We start from the raw sequence: 18,865 nt of genomic DNA on the forward strand, positions 1-18,865 counted from the left end.
ATTGAATATTCTTGGGACATAAGCATACCTACTAGCCTTACCAAATCTTGTGTTGCAGTGCGGTACTACAAAACGCAATGTTTTCCGCAGTGCACGGGGAGCAACATATTCTTGTTTGAAATCAGGGTTCCAAAAATGTCTTACCACAACCGTTTGAGTGAACAAAGTTTTAAATGACGGAAGACCCAGATGTATAAATAAGTTCACATTGTCGGCCGAGGAAGAGTTATAAACAATGGACTTCAACATATTTTTTAGAATACTGTCAATTCGACAAAGCCATCGAGATGAGCAAAACCCGAACAATGAAATGCCATAACGTAACACACTGTATGCTAAGGCGTGCATGATAGTGATTTTTACAGGCATCGGAACAATGGATTTAATATTAAAAATCAGCGAGGAAACACTTCTGAGCCTGCCGCAAAGATACGTCATGTGATCATTCCATGAGAGGTCACTGTCAAAGAAAACACCAAGGTATTTAATGGAGTTAACATATTCTACAGGGGCACACTGACACGATTGGCAAGTACGACAGTGTAGAAACAAGGGTAAATTTGTAACCGTTGCGTTAAGTGGATTTCTAAAACATAACAGTTTTGTTTTTTCTTTGTTTATTGACAAACAGTTGTTAGCAAACCAGGTCACTGCGTCGTACACACTCTCTTGAAGTAATGCAATTGCTTTTGAGTAACAGATATGTTTAGTTAGAAGGACAGTGTCATCTGCATACTGAAATATCATACACTTCGAAACAGCTGAAGAAAAGTCATTTATAAATATGTTAAAGAGAAGAGGAGACAATATAGAGCCCTGAGGCACTCCAGCTTTCAAGGGTAGTTTGTTATTTATGAAGATTATAGAAGGTTATAGAAGATTATATTTACAATATATATACAAAATGAGCTTGAGTAGTTAAGATGGCTGACCACCAACAACCCGCAGCAGCCAGCGTCTCGCGATCTTCTTCCTCTGTTGGTTCATCCTTCCGTAACAATATTTGCAGGATTTTTAATAGACGTTCAAACCAGAGCATGACCGCTTGAACACGCTTCTCAAAAAGTCATATTATTTTCCTGGGGTTTTGTGCAAGCTTCTGCATTCTTGTCGTTCATCAACCTCCTCATTTCCCTGTCACTTGTATCCCATTTCGACGATTACAATTCGACGAAAGTTGGCAATGAGATAACGGCCATGGGATTTAAGCCATTTAAATCAGTTCACTGCGAATGCAAATATTGTGTTAATGAGCGCCATTATTAAGCATATAAATGCATAGTCTAAAAAGTTATGTGCATCCCACGCACCATGCGAATCGACGTAAGCGAAGCTTTCTTTGTTGTTTGTTTTGATTGACTTTAATTGGTGGCAGTGCTGACTGCGAATGTAGGATTTCTTCAGCGCATAGTGCAAGATGAGAGGAGTGAGTTCATGGGAAATGTTGCTTTGCGTGCCCTACTGCACTTTTTCTACTCACTACACAAGATACAACGAGAAGTGTTTGCATGAAGTGTTGTGCGCCATTGTTTGTAACGCGTGAGAGGGTTCAGCATTGTCACTGCTTCACATGGTACATCGCATCCAGGCAGAGGTGTTGGCAGAATTATGGTGCTCTACATGCCGAAACACTATCAGATTAAGATGCACGCCGTAGAGGCATGCTAGACACAACACAACCACGCAACGACCTTAATGAAGTATCAACTACACGCTAGTTGACATGCTGTCGATGAACATTTCCGCTGATCACCAGTATAGGAGTGTGGTCCTGTCTTTGGCGACATTATTGGTCTACAGTCTCACTCAACAACACCGCTCGTTATTCATCACTTTTTTTGTCGACAGGAGCATGCTGTATTTCCTCTAAAGATTCTTTCGGCTTTACGTGTGACCTTACCAACGCGGATTTAGAAAACACTATTCCTGGGAAACACAGCTTCTTTCATTCACTAATTATTTATTCCAGGCGATGGATGCTAACGTTATCCTTGACTGCATTTTTTAGACTTCGCCAAAGCCTTCGATACTGTTTCACACGCAATATTTTTAACTAAATTAAGTAACCTCAACATTGATCCTGAAGTGCTTGCTTGGATCAAGTGTTTTTTGCCTAACCGTTGCCAATTTGTTTATGCTAACGACTGCTTCTCTTCCACTGCTCGAGTAACCTCCCGTATACAGCAAGGGTCGGTTCCAGGACCATTATTATGTTTACTTTATATTAATGACCTCCCAGACAAAATTAAATCATCAATTAAGTTATTCTCCGGTGACTCTGTTCTCTATCGTGTCATTTCTAACTCAGGCGACTGCGATACTCTTTATTCAGACATTGGCATAGTAACAACAAGGTGTTCTAGATCCCAAATGAAGCTCAATTTTAATAAATGTAAGGCGATGCGTGTGTCCCGTGCTGTTAGAAATACCATCCTTCCTACGTACAATATTAACAACATATCTGTAGAAAATGCTTATTCATACAAATATCTTGGCATCTACATTACACACAATCATACATGGAACATTCACATAAATTACATTTACGGTAGCGCTAATCGCATGCTTGTGTTTTTACGGCGTAATTTTTCGTCGGCAACTGCAGCTGTCAAGTTACTTCAGTATAAATCCTTAGTGAGGCCTAAACTTGAATATGCATGCTCCATTTTCGACCCTTCTACTCTAAAGCTAAAAAATACCATGGAATCCATTCGAAACCGAGCTGGTCGTTTTAGTCTTTCGAATTATTCTCGTCACGCAAATGTCTCGTCAATGAAACTAACCCTTGACTTGCCTAACCTAGAGTTACGTCGTGAATATTTTCGACTGTGCCTTTTTCATAAGATGTATTACACTAACGAAACACTTAAGGATGAACTAATCTCCCCGCCATAACACACAGCGTCACGCACGGATCATCATTTTAAGGTTGAAGTTTCAAGTTGTCGCACAAACGTTTACTTTGATTCCTTTTTACCAAGAACGACGAATTACTGGAACCTCCTCCCTGCCTCCATCACTGCCATTTCTGACTCCAAAAACTTCAACAATATTGTTAAAGAATTTGTTTGTAATAATCGCCACTCCTCTCTGTCATGCCCCCGGGCCTTGTGAGTATGACAATATATAAATAAATAAAAATAAATAAATAAAGAAGTAAATAAATTAATTAATAAATAAATGATCAATTGCCATGCAAGGGAACAAGAGTTGAGGATTGATAGTCAGCCTGTAGAGTCTGTGAAGGAGTACGTTCAGCTAGGTCAATTAATGACAGGAAAGCCGGATCATGAGAAGGAAACTCACGGAAGAGTAAAATGGGTTGGAGTGCTTACGGCAGACATTGTCAGCTCCTGACTGGAAGCTTACTATTATCATTGAAAAGGAAGGTGTAACACCAGTGCATTTTATTGGTGCTGAGATATGTGGCAGAGACTTGGAGACTGACAAAGAAGCTTGAGAACAAGTTAAGGACCGCGCAAAGAGCGATGGAAACGAAGAATGCTAGGCATAACATTAAGATACATAAAGATAGTGTTTTGGATCAGAGAGCAAACGGGTATAGCCCATATTCTAATTGACATTGAGGAGAAAAAATGGAGCTGGGCCGGTCATGTAATGTGCATGTCAGATAACTGGTGGACTATTACGGTTACATAATGGGTACTAAGAGAAGGGAAGCGTAGTCGAGGAAGGCAGAAGACTAGGATGGGCGATGAAATCAGGACGTTCGTGGGCGCTAATTGGAATCGGTTGGCCCAGAACAGGGGTAATTGGAGATCGCAGGGAGAGGCCTTCGTCCTGAAGTGGACATCAAATAGGCTTGTGATGATGATGATAGTTATGATTAATAAAATTCGGGTCCCAAGGTGCTCTTTCTTATCATATATATATATATATATATATATATATATATATATATATATATATATATATATATATATATATATATATATATATATATATATATATATGTATATATATATATATGTATATTGACGCGTGTACTTATCTTTATCGGGCGACCACGTTTCGCCGCCTAACAAATGTAATCGCACAGCGCGGGATGCGCCTGCATGTATCCGGCGTTTCTGGAAAGTTATCGATGCTTCTATCCGGCTGTCTCTTGTCGCCAAACCCTGTCTTATCTGATTTCATCGCGTGACGCGAATGGTGTAGAACTTTGTGGAAGGCACGCGGGTCCGAACGATTAGTCTGGAACATTCGACGACTGCAGTATAAAAGCCGACGCGCTTGACCCGCTGATCAGATTTTCGACGATCGCCGACTGTGTTCGCCGCTATCGTTGTGCTTTAAGTGTACCCTGTTTTGTGGGCACAGGTTCGCACAATAAAAGCTAATTTGTCTTTCACAGTACTGCTACTGTGTTCTTTAGCGTCACTACCACGTGACAATATATATATATATATATATATATATATATATATATATATATATATATATATATATATATATATATATATATATATATAGGTAAAGCAACGAAGGAGCACACTTACGAAAATTGCATCTTTTAAGGTTTTGGCCGTGGCACAGCCTTCGCCAGAATTATTGTGAGGAAGGCCGTGCCCTGGCCGAAACGTTCAAACATTAAAGGATGCAATTTTCGTAAGTGTGCTCCTTCGTTTCTTCAACTACCTATGCACCGGACCTGCAGAGCTTTTCCTGGAATCATATATGTAACTGCTTGATTTTTAACACTTTGCAACTGATGAATGTCCCTCTTAGTATAAGGAAACCAAATCACAGAGGCGTAGTCTAATGTAGGTTGTAAAACTGCATTAAATGCAAGACGAACTTCAGAAGTAGCAAGCCTCAAAGCCCGTCCGTGGAAGAATAGGTTTTTGAGTTTACAGACTTACACCCAGGATTATTGTGCTTGTTCCATCTTAGATCAGTGGAAAGCCAAATACGAAGATGTCTTATGCGCTCGATCTCAGACAGAAAGACCTTACGTGCCGATTACTGTAACTGCAATCGAATACGCTTGCATGATATTTTCCTGAAAACAGTTTTACAAAGCTGATGGCCATCTTGCATTCATTACAGCATTTAACAACCTTTCAAATGCTTTATGTAGACGTAGGCGGTAGGGAATGACGTAGACGTCAGTCCCTGCGTACAGGGCATTCCTTGCAAGTAACCCGTCCACGCAGCCGAACTACAACCTTCTCTGCATCTTTCTTTTGCCGATCATCAACCGACTGGAATGGCCTGCCCCGTCACATATCCGAAATCACCTGTTCAACGACGTTTGCTGATGAGCTTAATACTAATATTCATCATTGAACTCATGTGGCCACTAATTAAAATGAACATTGTAAACCCCACCCCTTATGTAATGCCCCCATTGAGGGGTCTTTAAGGAAATAAAAGTGAAGGGAAGTGAAGGCGGTCATTGACACTATCAATTTTTACATACATAGCGCAACAATCTGCGTGTAACTTAATTTGTGCAGGAATTTCACGAACAATATCACTAAGAAACACAAAAATTGGAGGACGCTTAAGCTTCGATTTCAAGAGTGGAACGCGACAGCATTCCCGTCGACCCGCCAAGGGGTGTAAGACAATGCGCTACGGTGCAGCTATCACTTACGAGGCGCCCCGCATCGGACTTTGCGCCCACCAATCACGCGGTGAGCGTCGAGCAACGCAGCGTTCGGCGCGGCAACGAAATGTGCGCCTGAGCAAGCGGAACGAACCAATGAACTCGGTGTCTCGGAGGGGGAAACGCTCTACGCGAACCAAACGTCGTTATCGGCGCGGGCAGAGCGATAGACAGGATAGATAGATGAAGGACGCTTGATTCTGCAACCCGTGAGGGAGCACGGCGAAGCGTCGTCAGGAGAGAGTCCGGGCCGCGACGCACGTCGCATGGGTCCCCGCACAGCCCCAATGCGCGCATCGCGCGCCACCTGTCGGGACAGCGCCGTACATTGAGAGAAGGGGGTCTTCTGTGTTTGCCGCACGATGGCTCTGCGTGTGCGGAAAGCGCAGAAGAAATGTAGAGGAAACGTACTTCGCCACGCGTTTAAATGCGACTTCTGTAATTTACATGCTCATAATTACCGATATACAGAGCAGTACAACTTTCTACGGCACGTTTGTAAGGCAACACCGCATTCACTAGAGGCGTTCTTGTCCCATTTTTCAGGGTCGAAGTTGAAGAGCGTGCCCGTTTCTTTTCGAACCTTTCGCAGTATGTTCGATGCAATAAGCACGTTATGCTGTTAAGAGACTTCAATTGTGTAATGAGCGCTAGAGACAGAGCCAATAATGCCGGTGTGCGTGACAGAAGTAGTGAAGTCTTGTCAAAACTAATTAGTGAAAATGAACTCGATGACGCTTTTTGAGTGTCTGGAAGGGGGGCGTGACGTGACTTTTACACGTTTTAGGGCAGTAGCCATGCGCGGTTGGACCAAATTTACATTTCGCTGGATACAATTCCAAGATGCCACGGTTATTCCGTAGTGCCCGTATCGTTCTCAGATCATTGTCTCGTAATATGTAATGTCGGTATAGGGAAACGCAAACATGAGTTTAATTGGGAGATGTGGAAAATGAATGCCTTGTTATTAAATGATGAATCTTTTGTAAAGGCAGTACGGGATGCCATTAATGACTTACTCGAAGATGTAGCTGAAACAATAGCTGAAGAATGGGAATGTTTTAACAAGAAGTTAAAATGAAAGCCTTAGAAAGGTCAAGCTGCCTCAAATTTGAGAGGGAATATAAAGAAAAGGGTTTGCGAACACTACTTCAGCAACTGATAATGCTTGAGTGCAGAGAGCCTGGTCTGTACAAAGACGATGTGCGGAGCGTCAAGGAAAAGCTTGAACAGTTCGATAAAGAACGTTGTCAAGGTGCCATCGTGCGAGCACGAGCAGATGTATTAGCGGCGGGGGAGACGCCCACAAAAAGGGCGCTTGGACTCGAGAAGGCGCATGGACGGCTAAACCATGTCGATAAGATTTTAATGAACGGGGTTGTTGTCGACGACAACGAAAGCATAGGACGCGTCTTCTTTCAGTACTACCAGTCGGTCTTTGCATTTCAGGCAGCGAATGTTGAGAGTTTCAAAGCCGATTTTCTTCAGCGGATGCCGAGACTGGGAGATGACGCTAAAGAACGATTGGAAGGCAACATTACCGAGCACGTAGTTGAAAAGGCAATCGACGAGTTGAACTCAGGCAAGTCGCCCGGGCCTGATGGGCTCTGTGCGGGGTTATATAAGGCTTTCAAAAGACAACTGGCCCCATTGTTAGCAGACGTATTTAATGACGCGTACGAGAAGAAATTATTGCCCGCATCTTTTGGAAAAGCGCACACAATACTAATTCCTAAGAGTGATCAAACAGACAAACTCAGATTCGTGTCATCCTATAGACTGTTAGATATGGAGCTGTTTCCTGCGCCTACTTCGAGTTCCCCAGACCACATCGAATCGCAGCACAGCTAATTGAGGAATGCAGAAGCAGGAAAGCACATTCCAGAGGAGCACCCGAGCAAATAGGTTGAAGGCCACAAGACACGTGCAAACAAGTTTGCGGCACCCAGGTCGTTTGCCGCCGAGGAACTATTCAATGCTTGACTTTTCCAGAAAGCGAGGGGATAGCACGGCACTGTTGGATGTAAAGTGGGTGCCAAACCAAGACGGCGGTAATGCGCCGTGACAGCCGGACGTGCCGGGAAGGCCCAAGCCTACCCCTCTTCGCCTTTGAAGAAGGCATTTGCCACCACTGCGGAGCCGTACCACCGGGAGCAGGTGGGCCCTCGGACAATGGAGCATGAGCAACCCCCCCATTCTCCTCCTTTGAAGAAGCGCATTGCAAGTCTGCGAGGCAAGACCGCAGAGAGCCGCCGGGTGTGACAACGCGATACGGGCGCCAACCATTGGCTGAAAATGGCGTCATCTGAGCGGACTCTCCCATTGGCCGAACATGACGCGACTTACAGTCCTCGAAGGGTTTAAAAGAAGCATTCCAGAGAGACCAGAGCATTCCCTGATTCCCTGATTCACCTCTCTCGAACTTCTTGCCGCGGGCCCCAGCGTCCGAGTTGCTGCCGGCCCGTAATGACTGCACGACTGTTACTCGACTCTCCCCTCTCTGTATATAATGTAAAATAAATCCTCCCAAGTTTGTTTTTTCATCCCGAAGTCCGTCCTTCAACCCCTACAAGACCTATATCACTAACAAACATTGATTACAAGATCTTTATGAAGATTTTAGCTGCGAGACTTCAAGGCGTCATCAAGGAAGTTGTCGGAGACCACCAAACTTGTGGCATCAAGGGGCGGTCCATTTTTTCGAACATCCATCAGATGCGGTGCGTGCTGGAGTGCTGTGACGTCACCAATGGTGGCGTTGCAGTTCTTCAGCTCGATTTGGAGAAAGCGTTCGATTGTGTCGCTCACGTCATTTTGTTTGCCATCTTGGATCACGTTAATGTCGGTTCCATCATCAGTGAGGGCGTGGCCTTGGCGTACCAGAATTGCACAACAAGATTAATTGTCAATAAGTCACTGGGGGCCCCCATTAACATCGGGCGTTCAGTACGCCAAGGCTGTCCCCTCAGTCCACTGTTATTTGCCATCTACATAGAAGCAATGTGTGTAGTAAATAACGGAAATAACAAAATACGTGGTTTGAGATTAGCAGTGAAAGAGGTGAAGTTGCTCGCATATGCAGATGACATTGCAGTGTGTTGCAGAGACAAAGCAAGTGTTACGGAAACAGTATCGGCAGTGAAACATTTCTCTGATGTTACGGGTAGTAGAATAAATTGGGCCAAATCCCTAGGCCTGTGGCACGGGAAATGGGTGTCTGCACTGGACAACTTCGCGAACCTCAACTGGGTCAGAACGCCGACGAGGTATTTGGGTGTTCCTCTCAATAGCTACAATAGTAGCGATGAATATTGGAGGAGCCAAGCCGATGAAATGAAAGAAAAGGCGGACAGATGGAAGGGTGCGAAGCTGTCTATTTTTGCAAGGGCGACAGTATGTAATATGTTTTTTGTCACAAAGTTACATTATGTCATGCAAGCGTTGTATTGTTCGAGAGCAAATGTGCAAAGATTGCACAGAGTGTTTGCTGTTTTCATCTGGGGGTCAACATGGGAAAGGTGCAGCCGAACAAATTTGTTTAGAAGAGTGAAGGACGGGTGCGTGGGTTTGGTTCACCTTTTTGTTAGAGAACTTGTAAACCGATTCTTGTTTTTTCGCGATGTGCGCCATCCTTTTCTGCGCACCGTATGCCAGCTGAGGTTGAGCGGCGCTTTGCCGGCACATGTTGTTAGTACGGCAAGCGATACCGGATCACTTCGTGGCTACATTAAGGAAGTGGTCGACAGCGTAAGATTTCTTTCTGTTCGATTTTCTATGGATTACCTTTGCGAAGTGAAAAGGAAAAGAGTGTATAAAGATGTGTGCGACATTGTTTTCCCAGTGCCGTTATACAGAGCAATTTACAGTGGAGGGCCAGGCCTTGATGTACTTAAATGGGTAAAACGCATGGAGTTGCCACTAGGGGTAAAAACCTTTTTTTTTAAGCTTCACACCGGAACGCTCTCCGTGAAGACTTTCATGGAAGAGCGAGGTTGTATCGTACCATGGGGTACGCATTGCTTGATTTGCAAAAAGCAGGAAACCATTGATCACGTTTTCTTGGAATGCTGGGAGGGCTTTTTTTTCTGGGACGCCTCTGGGACGTCTTAAAGCGAACCCTGAAAAAGAGTTACCGGTGGACCCCCAAGGGATAAGGTATCTGTCAATTAAGGATGATGACGGGGTTCCATATGATTTGATTATGTTGAACGCTCTCCACTGTATATGGCGGGCTCGTATGGCAGGGTACTATTACGATCCTGACGCTAGGCCCGCTCGCGTTTATTTCAGAGAAAGTATGTCGCGATTTATAGAAACACGGAAAATGCAACAATGTGTTCCGGAATGGCTGTGGAGGCTAGAACCTCTGACAGCCATGAAGGAATTTTAAGTTGACAACGCCTGTCCAATAGGGACAGACGGCTTTGTTGTATGGTGTGACTCTTTTCTTTCTTTTTCTGTATTGCAATTGTGATACTGTAGTGTGTGGAAACTGCACGTTCTGCGAAAAACCGGTAAAAATAAAAAAAAGAACTCGTGGCTGAGTGGTAGCGTCTCCACCTCGCACTCCGAAGACCCTGGTTCGATTCCCACGCAGCCCATCTTGCAAGGTGTTTTCATTTGTGAATCGGCATCCGGGATTTTTCGCTCACGGCCAACGCCGCCGCCGACACCGGCTTTTCTCCGACACGAGCTCCTTAACGCTTTCGCGTTAAAATGCGTTAGGATAATTCATTGTACTAGAGAAATTTCTTTACGAAGTGTCCGAATGTCTTGCATATATGCTGGAATACTTCAAACGGAATACTCATAGGGGGCAACGTTTTAAATTATGTGACCTAACTACAGACAACCGTAATTTTTATTGCAAGTGCTAGAAATAAACAGCTTCGCTAAAATTGGGCTGTAATTTATTTATTTATTTATTCGGTATACCTACATCGCCTGTACGGCATTATCGTAGGGGGGTTAAAATACAGGTGGTCACAATGGAAACATATTTAGCAACATCAAAAGAATACATCAGTAAATACAACATAGTTTAAGCACTGAAATTCGCAAAAGCGGAATAGAAACTACGAAAGTACAAAACAAAGTGAGTGACAAAGTAACTAACTAACAAAACAGAAAAAAAAGTTGCGTATGTGCAGAAATGAATAACAGAACAATCAAAGAATATGGCTCTCAATAGCATTTTCAAAACTAGAAGCTGCCATCACTTCATTAGGGAGCTCATTCCAATCGCTAATCGTGTTAGGAAAAAATGAATACTTAAACACATTGGTACGGCACTGGCAAGCTCTAATTTTGTTAGCGTGGTCTCTCCTAGACGAAACGTAATGCGGCTCCTTGATGAACAGTGTTTTGTTGATACCAGTTTTACTTTTATATATATTATAAAGGAATTTCAATCTTAGGATTTTCCTGCGTGAAGAAAGAGTTTTCCAACCCAACCCTTCCCGTATTCTGGATCATCTGCTAGTAAAATTATAATTCTCTGTTACGAAGCGTGCTGCGTGCTTTTTGACGCGTTCTATTTTTTCTGTGAGGTTTTTAGTGTATGGATCCCAGATAACGCATGCATATTCTATAATAGGCCTGATATTTGTTAAATACAAGGTTGCTTTCAGTGATGAAGGAGAATGCTTAAAATTTCGTCGGAAAAAGTGAAGAAGACGGTAAGCTTTCGCGCTAATTAGGTTAACATGATTAGTCCAGTCAAGCGTTTCAGAAAACGTAACTCCGAGGTACTGAACATCATTAGCGGTACTGAGTGCAACATTATATACGCAATAGGAACTGGGGAATTTTTTCTTTTTCTTTGTGAACTGCACATGGTAGCATTTACCAGTATTCAGAGTCATCTGCCACCGCTTGCACCAAATAGATACTTTTTCAAGGTCGTCCTGTAAGACAGACATGTCGGCATAACATTTCACTGCACGATACATGACGCAGTCGTCGGCATACAGTCTAACTGTTGATTTAAGGCCTACTACTAAATCATTAATATAAATTAGGAACAAAAGAGGCCCAAGCACAGAGCCTTGAGGCACTCCCGATAGCACGTGCATTGGAGCCGAGTTTACCCCATTAAGAACAACTTGCTGTTTGAGCAGCTGTAAATAATCGTTTATCCAGCCAAAAATACGTTCAGGAAGGCCTAGGAATGATAATTTTAAGCAAAGTAGATTGTGGGGGACGACGTCAAATGCTTTCCGCAGATCAAGAAAGAGTGCATCTATCTGTTCACCATGGTCCAGGCCGAGTGCAATGTCAAGGTGCAATGTCAAATCTGCAAGGTGAAACCAGTCAGAAGTCTTTTTTTACTTTACTTTTGAGCCTGTGGTTTCTTTATTGAGGTCTCGTTGTATATCTGTGTGGTGCCTGTTATTTATTATGGAGGAAATGCTATCACGGTGGGGGTCAGGTGCCGCCTTCAACGCACGTACACGCACTGTATAAGCGCAGCCATTGACAGCTACCACAACAGCTCAATTAGTACAACAGTATGAGATCCTATAACATGTTATCCACCTGGATCTTGTCAGTGTATAATATAGCCGCCGATCACATGGTCATTCGTCTACTTCTTCATGCCGCGTATGGCTAATGATCTACAGAACGTAATCTTCTGGAGCTAAGGAGAACATTTGACATCCCAGCCTTTGAAAGAAGGTTATCTGGTTTTATGTGCCAAAACCACTATCTGATTATCAGGCACGCCGTAGTGGGTGACTCAGAAAATTTGGACAACGTGGGGTTCTTTAACGTGCACCTAAATCTATCTACAAGGGCCTTTTCGCCATTCACCCCTATTGAATTGCGGCCGCCATGGCCGGGATTCGGTCCCGCGGCCTCGTGCTGAACAGCCCAACACCATAGCCACTAAGCAACCACGGCAGGTATCCCAGCCCGTCTTATTTTTTTTAAATAATAATGAACTATATCGGTACCGCAAGTAAATCGGTCTCTTAACTCACTATCTACTCAAACCTGTTCCAAGTGAAGTATGTAGTGCCGTCACATGCACATACATGTAGCATAGTCTCAATATCTCGCAAGAAATTAAATATTTGAGGCTTACTTCAACTCCCGTTTTCCATCCACCAATTTTCAGCCCTATATTGGAGAAACCGTGGACCGCCCTTTTTAATTGTAGTGTAGGAGTCACCTGCTAAAATTTCTTGGCGACTCGAAACAAATTTTACTACTTGCCCGCTTCCTTTTGTTACTACTTGTCTCGGAGACCAACGTTCGCGTAGTGAAACCGAAAAGGCCCCGAGTACTCAATCCAGCGCGTTAATCTGTCTGTGCCTGTTTCTCCTTGTTTTCAAAAGCGTGGGTGAATGGCAGAAAGGGGCGTAGGGAAGGGGACAGATAGGGAGGCATGTATTTAACGAGAGACGCTCAACGCATGAGCAAAGGCACCAGCTCGAAGGCGAGAACACTGCAAGCCTAAACACGAATCCCTGATGACGCATTCATAAGGCGGTTGTCCTTTCCCGCTCACGCGAGGAAATGTTTTGTCGAGAGGACATGAAAACCAGCAAGCCCGTCAGTTTAGTCTTTCCACTCGAGCATTGCTTTCAGCTGATAGCTGGCTACGTTTTATACGTGTAAGTAAACGTACTGTTTTTGTTCTACATGACGCCGTCTCCGCCCGGATCCTCTTCGATGGGCTGTCAAGCTCCTTTGTGGGAGCGCTGATGCTATTTCTCGGACTTACCAGCCGCTTACAGGACTCGCTATGCAGTATGACGTTTTCGAGAAGCAACTCACAGGGACAAAGAATTAGCGTTTTTTGCGTTAATGACTTACCTCCTTCCAGTGCTAAAAAAAGAAGAATGATAGCAGCACTAGGTTAATGTCATCCACGAATATAAATCATGGCACCTCTGCACTCGGCGCAATTTTAAAAAGGGTATGGCTTCCATCTAGGCTACACATACTTTGAGTACTGTGCCAGGTCCCGTAGTACGAACTCTGCGGCATCGAGATTTGAACAGTGGAGGACAAGTCCTCTTGTCACAACTGGGTCATAATGGCTGGACTCCAATATCGGGAGTTCCCCGCCTTCGTCGCTAAAGTAATATTTTCGCCCTGTGGCTAAATGTTTGTCGTAAAATGGCAGAGCACTTTCGTATACCCTATGTGAGTCTGCGGCGACAACCATCTGGAATCACGTCTAGGGTTGAAGGCAGTTTTAGAAGTGTTAACCTATACGGAGGCCCTGAAATGGGGTAACTTAAACCAACACCTAATTCATTAAGCCTTGCGTACAACAGCTAGTGGGGCTTCGTCGCACCACCCGAATGAAAATAAGAATAAAGCTTACCCTGGAATAAAGCTTACCTCAAGATTTACCCTGGCTTCCCATATTTTTTCAAGTGTCATCATTACTGACCATTATGAGCATAATCACAAGGAAACCGGCCAGCTGTGGACGGCCCGAACGCGATATATGTGCGCAGCTGGTGCTATCGACATTGCATTGTAGGCGTTTATTTGATGCCCTACTCTGCCTCCATATTCAAATGAACGCCTTATTCACGATCTGTTCATAGTGGGATATGAAGGAATATCCTGCCATGAAAAGTCGACCGTGTCAAGTGTCTTCCTACCAAGCATTGACCGAATCCAGCGCTACTTACCTTCAGTAATCGGGCAAAAAGAAAATGGTTTATTTCAAAATTTGGCCTCGATTTGGCAGTTGCGTCACGGAAACCACAATGGTATAGCTACACTGATTCCGTCACGATAGTGCGCAACTCTATTATTACCCCATCTTGCTGGAGGCTGTTGGATACGTACCCTTTTCCCGGCATCACTCAAGTTCCCCGACCATATCCAATCGCTGTCGCATTCCACTAAGAGTGCGCCGGGGCGCGTCTACCACGTTACCGGACCCGTCAGATAGGTTGGCGACTCCCACCTCTCGCGCAGCACGTCGAGCTATTGTCTCCTCCCCCCCCCCCCCCCTGCTTGACTCCTCCCGAAAGACAAACGGGAGGCTGGCACGGTACCAGGTAGATGATCCTCGTCCCGAGCAAAGCTGTTTTGCGGCTCCGGAAGGTCGTTTGAGAACAATCCGTCTCCTCCAGCTGAGCGCTTCCAGGCAAGGAGGCGACGCCGGAGGCAAGTGAACCATCGGCCAATGGAGCCCTTGGAGCGTCCCGATTGTCCGAATGTGACGGCACTTGGACGGGCGCCAACGATTGGAGGAAATGACACCTGAGCTGGCTCGACGATTGGCCGAAAATGACGCGACTCCGAGCGACCGAAGGGGTTACGAACGAGAGATAGGGAGAAGAGGTTTTTTTTTTCGCTCTTCTTGCCACGGGCTGCCGCGTCCGGTTTGTTGCCGGCCGCCGATGACTTTATGACTGTTCGTTGCTTTGTATTATTACTGTAAATAATGTAAATAAACGTTCAGTTCTCAAAATCTTCCTCAACATCGGCCAACTCCCTCACTCAACGGTATGATCGAATATGGCGTGTGCTTCAAGCCGAAGTTTATGAGAGTGTTCGTAATTGAAAGAGCAGACGCTAAGATCTGCCTGCGCTGTGAAAGTGTTTGTGCCTCAAGCACACGCTCCTTACCTTTGGTCAATTCTTCGTCACTTACTGCGTACCAGAAAAAAAGAAGCAGGCAGTTATGGTCCAGCCTTTCAAGTTCGCCATACCACTTTCATGCTTTATTTGTTATTTTGTAAAATTTATTAATAATGGTTTCAGTTCCCGAACGCATTAAATTCCAGTTGAGGCCGTTGAACTTAACCGTAATATGAGTGAGGCATACCGTTCCGCAGCATAATCCTAAACGTCCTGACAGAACTCAGTTATCCATTAGAGTAGTCTTTCAGGTGCAGGAGTCCACTGCTCAATAATTAGAGCAACGGCCCTACTTTAAGGCCCCGTGCCAGCTGTGCCGGTGGGGTTACACTGCTGTGAAAAACATGAACACGCTTTTTTTTTTATTCCGGTTCACCCGCGGCGACGAGGAATGAAAAAAAAATGACCCCGTGCGAATCAGTAGAATGCCATATCCACTGACCTACCACGGTCGGTGACCGCAAATGCATGAAAATCAGTCACGTCGCGATGAGCTCGGTAAAAAACGCAAATACCTGTATCTGCAAAAACGTCAAAACTATACATGCGAGTCGAAGCCGTCTTGAAGTTCTTCCTGTGCCACGTCCCCTTCACATCAACACTATTGAGATCGCTCTTCTGAGCTTTGTTGCTTCAACAAAATGATTACATTGCTGTTGACTATAAGCGAAAATCTAACCTCCCAAGATCCGTATATTTCTGCCCATGTAAGCGAAATGCAAAGACGGCGAGTTGTTGTCTACTCCATGGCGCCATCATGACGTCATGTGAATGAATGGATTCTGGGGTTTCACGTGCCAAAACCACAATATTATTATGAGATACGCCGTAGTGGGTAACTACGGAATAATTTCAGCCACCGGGGGGGATCTTTAACGTGCGCCCCCACGCACGGAACATGGGCGTTTTTGCATTTCGCCCCCATCGAAATGCGGCCGCGGCCAGAATTCGATCCCGTGACCTCATGCTAAGCGGCACAACACCATAGCTGCTATCCCACTGTCGCAGGTGTCGCAATGTGTTATGCTGTCTGGACTCGAAGTTCAGCCAGATAATGTAGACCTTCCTTGCTCATGTAATAGGCAGGATTTCTTCTTACAAAGTAAGCAGATACCATATTAAAGGCGTGACCAATCTGTCCAAGACATTGAGCTTCTATTTCTTGTTCTCGTATAGCGGCGACATGAAGTAAACGCTTTGCTATTTAAACCATGGAAAGTTTTTCGGATGTTGAACCTCCGAGCAGACTTGTGCGAAGCGTATTGCTCAAGGAATCTCGTCCTTGAGAACAGCGATGAAAGGACGTCGCTGCTCGTCGTCTACCGTCTGCTGTCGTCGTGGTTAAAATTGCGAAACTTCCTTGGGCCCTTTCCTCACCCTACACAGGGTACACTTCGTGCCTAAATACTGGAAAGAGACGGGTGGAGGATCAAAGCGTATTCTTAAAACCCGCTTCACCTTCCTGACTAATGCTGTGTTTTTATGAATATAAGGAAAGGAACGAATGCCACCCGCCTGAGATTAGCCCTTATGAAAATGAACCATGAGTTTCTGTGGAGGACGCGATGTGTTCCTAAGGTGACATCAGACATTCATAAGGAATGCATCTTCTAATGTTTTTTGGCATCACAAGTACATCAGAGACTCAAATGACAATGCACCTTAGGATTTCTGATGAGAGGAGTGTACAGCTTCTTTGTGTTATTGCTAATGTCAAAGTACATCATATATGAATGTGTACGATGCCAAGTCGCGAAAAATTCTTTGTAATGCGATAGCGTTAAATGGCTCATGAGCCGCAAAATCCGGCATTGTCGGCGTGAGCACTCGATGTACAAAGAGGTTACAAACTCTCAACCTTTCATGGGAGTCGAACTAACCTACCTTTGGCGGCAATTAAGGCTACGAACTCACGACCTTTGGTGTTGATTAAGGCACCGTTAATTAAGAATGTTATTGAAGATATGGTTAATTAATGCACTCGAACGCACGTACGACTCTTAGTGGAAGTCGCCTGTTAATTAATATGTTAATTAAGGCGCAGCTGATTATTATGTTGTTATTTGAGGCACTCGAACCCACGACCTTTGTTAATGATGACGATGCTAATTAGGGTACAGTTAATTACGATCTAGGAATTAAGTCACTCGAACACATTACCTTGTGTGGGAATCGCACCCACGACCATTGTTGTTAATGAAGGCAATATTAATTGAGGTAACGTTAAGATATAGGCAATTAACACCCTCGAGCCCACGATCTTATGTGTTAGTGAAGGTGGTGTTAATTAAGGCGCAGTTATGATACAGTTATTTGAGGCACTCGCACCCAGTACCTTGGGTGCGAATCCAACCCACGGCCTTTGTTGTTAATGAATGCGATGTTAATTAAGGTAGTGTTAATTAATATAGTCAGTTAAGGCACCGGATCCCACGGCGTTTGTTGTTAAAGGTTATGTTAATTAGGCATATTCAATTAATATATAGTTACTGAAAGCACTCGAACCCATGATCTCGTGTAGGAGTTGTGCCCACGAATTTTGTCGTTAATGAAGGCGATGCTAATTAATGTACAGTTAATTAAGATATAGTTGATGAAAGCACTCGGACACATGACTATTGGTGGGAGTCCAACCCGTGACCATTGGTGTTAATGATGACGATGTTAAGTAAGGAACCGTTAATTAGGATACAGTTAATTAAGTCACTCGGACCCTTGGCCTTTGGTGGAAGTGGTTCCGATTCATCGTTAGGGACAGTCTAAGAGACAAAAATGATGAAAACGATATAACACAGCGTGAGCGCCGAGTACTCAGGAAACGCTTCCGATATATCAGGGCTAGGCACAAAACAACGACGTCATTTTCTTTCCTTTTTAAAGAGCACTGTAAGATGGTGTTACCCCGTTATCACATTTGGTAAACAGTGCAATCCTATAGCGTATGCCTTGTTCTGAGCAGTTTGATTTCTCGGATGTGTTACTAGTCTTTAAGTGGCAAACCGACAATTGTGCAGATTGACATGATCATGACATGGAAAACTGCGCGTAAAAAATTATGGGGTTTTACGTGCGAAAACCACTTTCTCATTATGAGGCACGCCGTAGTGGAGGACTCTGGAAATTTCGACCACCTGGGGTTCTTTAACGTGCACCTAAATCTAAGTACACGGGTGTTTCCGCATGTCGCCCCCATGGAAATGCGGCCGCCGAGGCTGGGATTCGATGCCGCGACCTCGTGCTCAGCAGCGAAACACCATAGCCACTGACCAACCACGACGGGTAAAAAGAAAAAAAAAACTGCGCGTAAGCGTCTATTTGCTGGAACGCACTGTAGTACTTGGTTGAAAGCACATCGTACGCCAGCGCACATTTCTGGCATATACCACATAGGACAAATGCACGCTACCGAGACATGTGGGTTTTTCGAGGAATCTTCGTGAATAGCACGATCAACACAGAAGGCACGAGCGACAGTAGTGCAACCCGCGCAGATTAAACGCACTAACACGAAAGCAAGATACGGACGACAGGGGCGTAAGCTGCGCCACACGAGCAGATTTGACGCTTTCCGACTGACACTGTTGCAACTGGCACTAAAACATCGCACACTGCACACAT

The 18,865-nt window shown here is 44.5% G+C and overlaps 1 protein-coding gene across 1 annotated transcript in view; it reads right to left on the reverse strand.

The window, feature by feature from the left end:
- LOC135920421 (PH and SEC7 domain-containing protein-like) overlaps positions 1 to 18,865 on the reverse strand; it is an 82,628-nt gene that overhangs the window by 23,861 nt on the left and 39,902 nt on the right. The window contains exons 7-8 of the mRNA XM_070533210.1: positions 15,236 to 15,259; positions 13,454 to 13,465 (exon numbers count right to left, since the gene is read on the reverse strand). Coding sequence (XP_070389311.1) covers positions 13,454 to 13,465; positions 15,236 to 15,259 — 36 coding nt within the window. The remainder of the gene's footprint in view (positions 1 to 13,453; positions 13,466 to 15,235; positions 15,260 to 18,865) is intronic.

This window comes from Dermacentor albipictus, chromosome 2 (assembly GCF_038994185.2).
Source record: "Dermacentor albipictus isolate Rhodes 1998 colony chromosome 2, USDA_Dalb.pri_finalv2, whole genome shotgun sequence".
NCBI classification, from domain to species: domain Eukaryota; kingdom Metazoa; phylum Arthropoda; class Arachnida; order Ixodida; family Ixodidae; genus Dermacentor; species Dermacentor albipictus.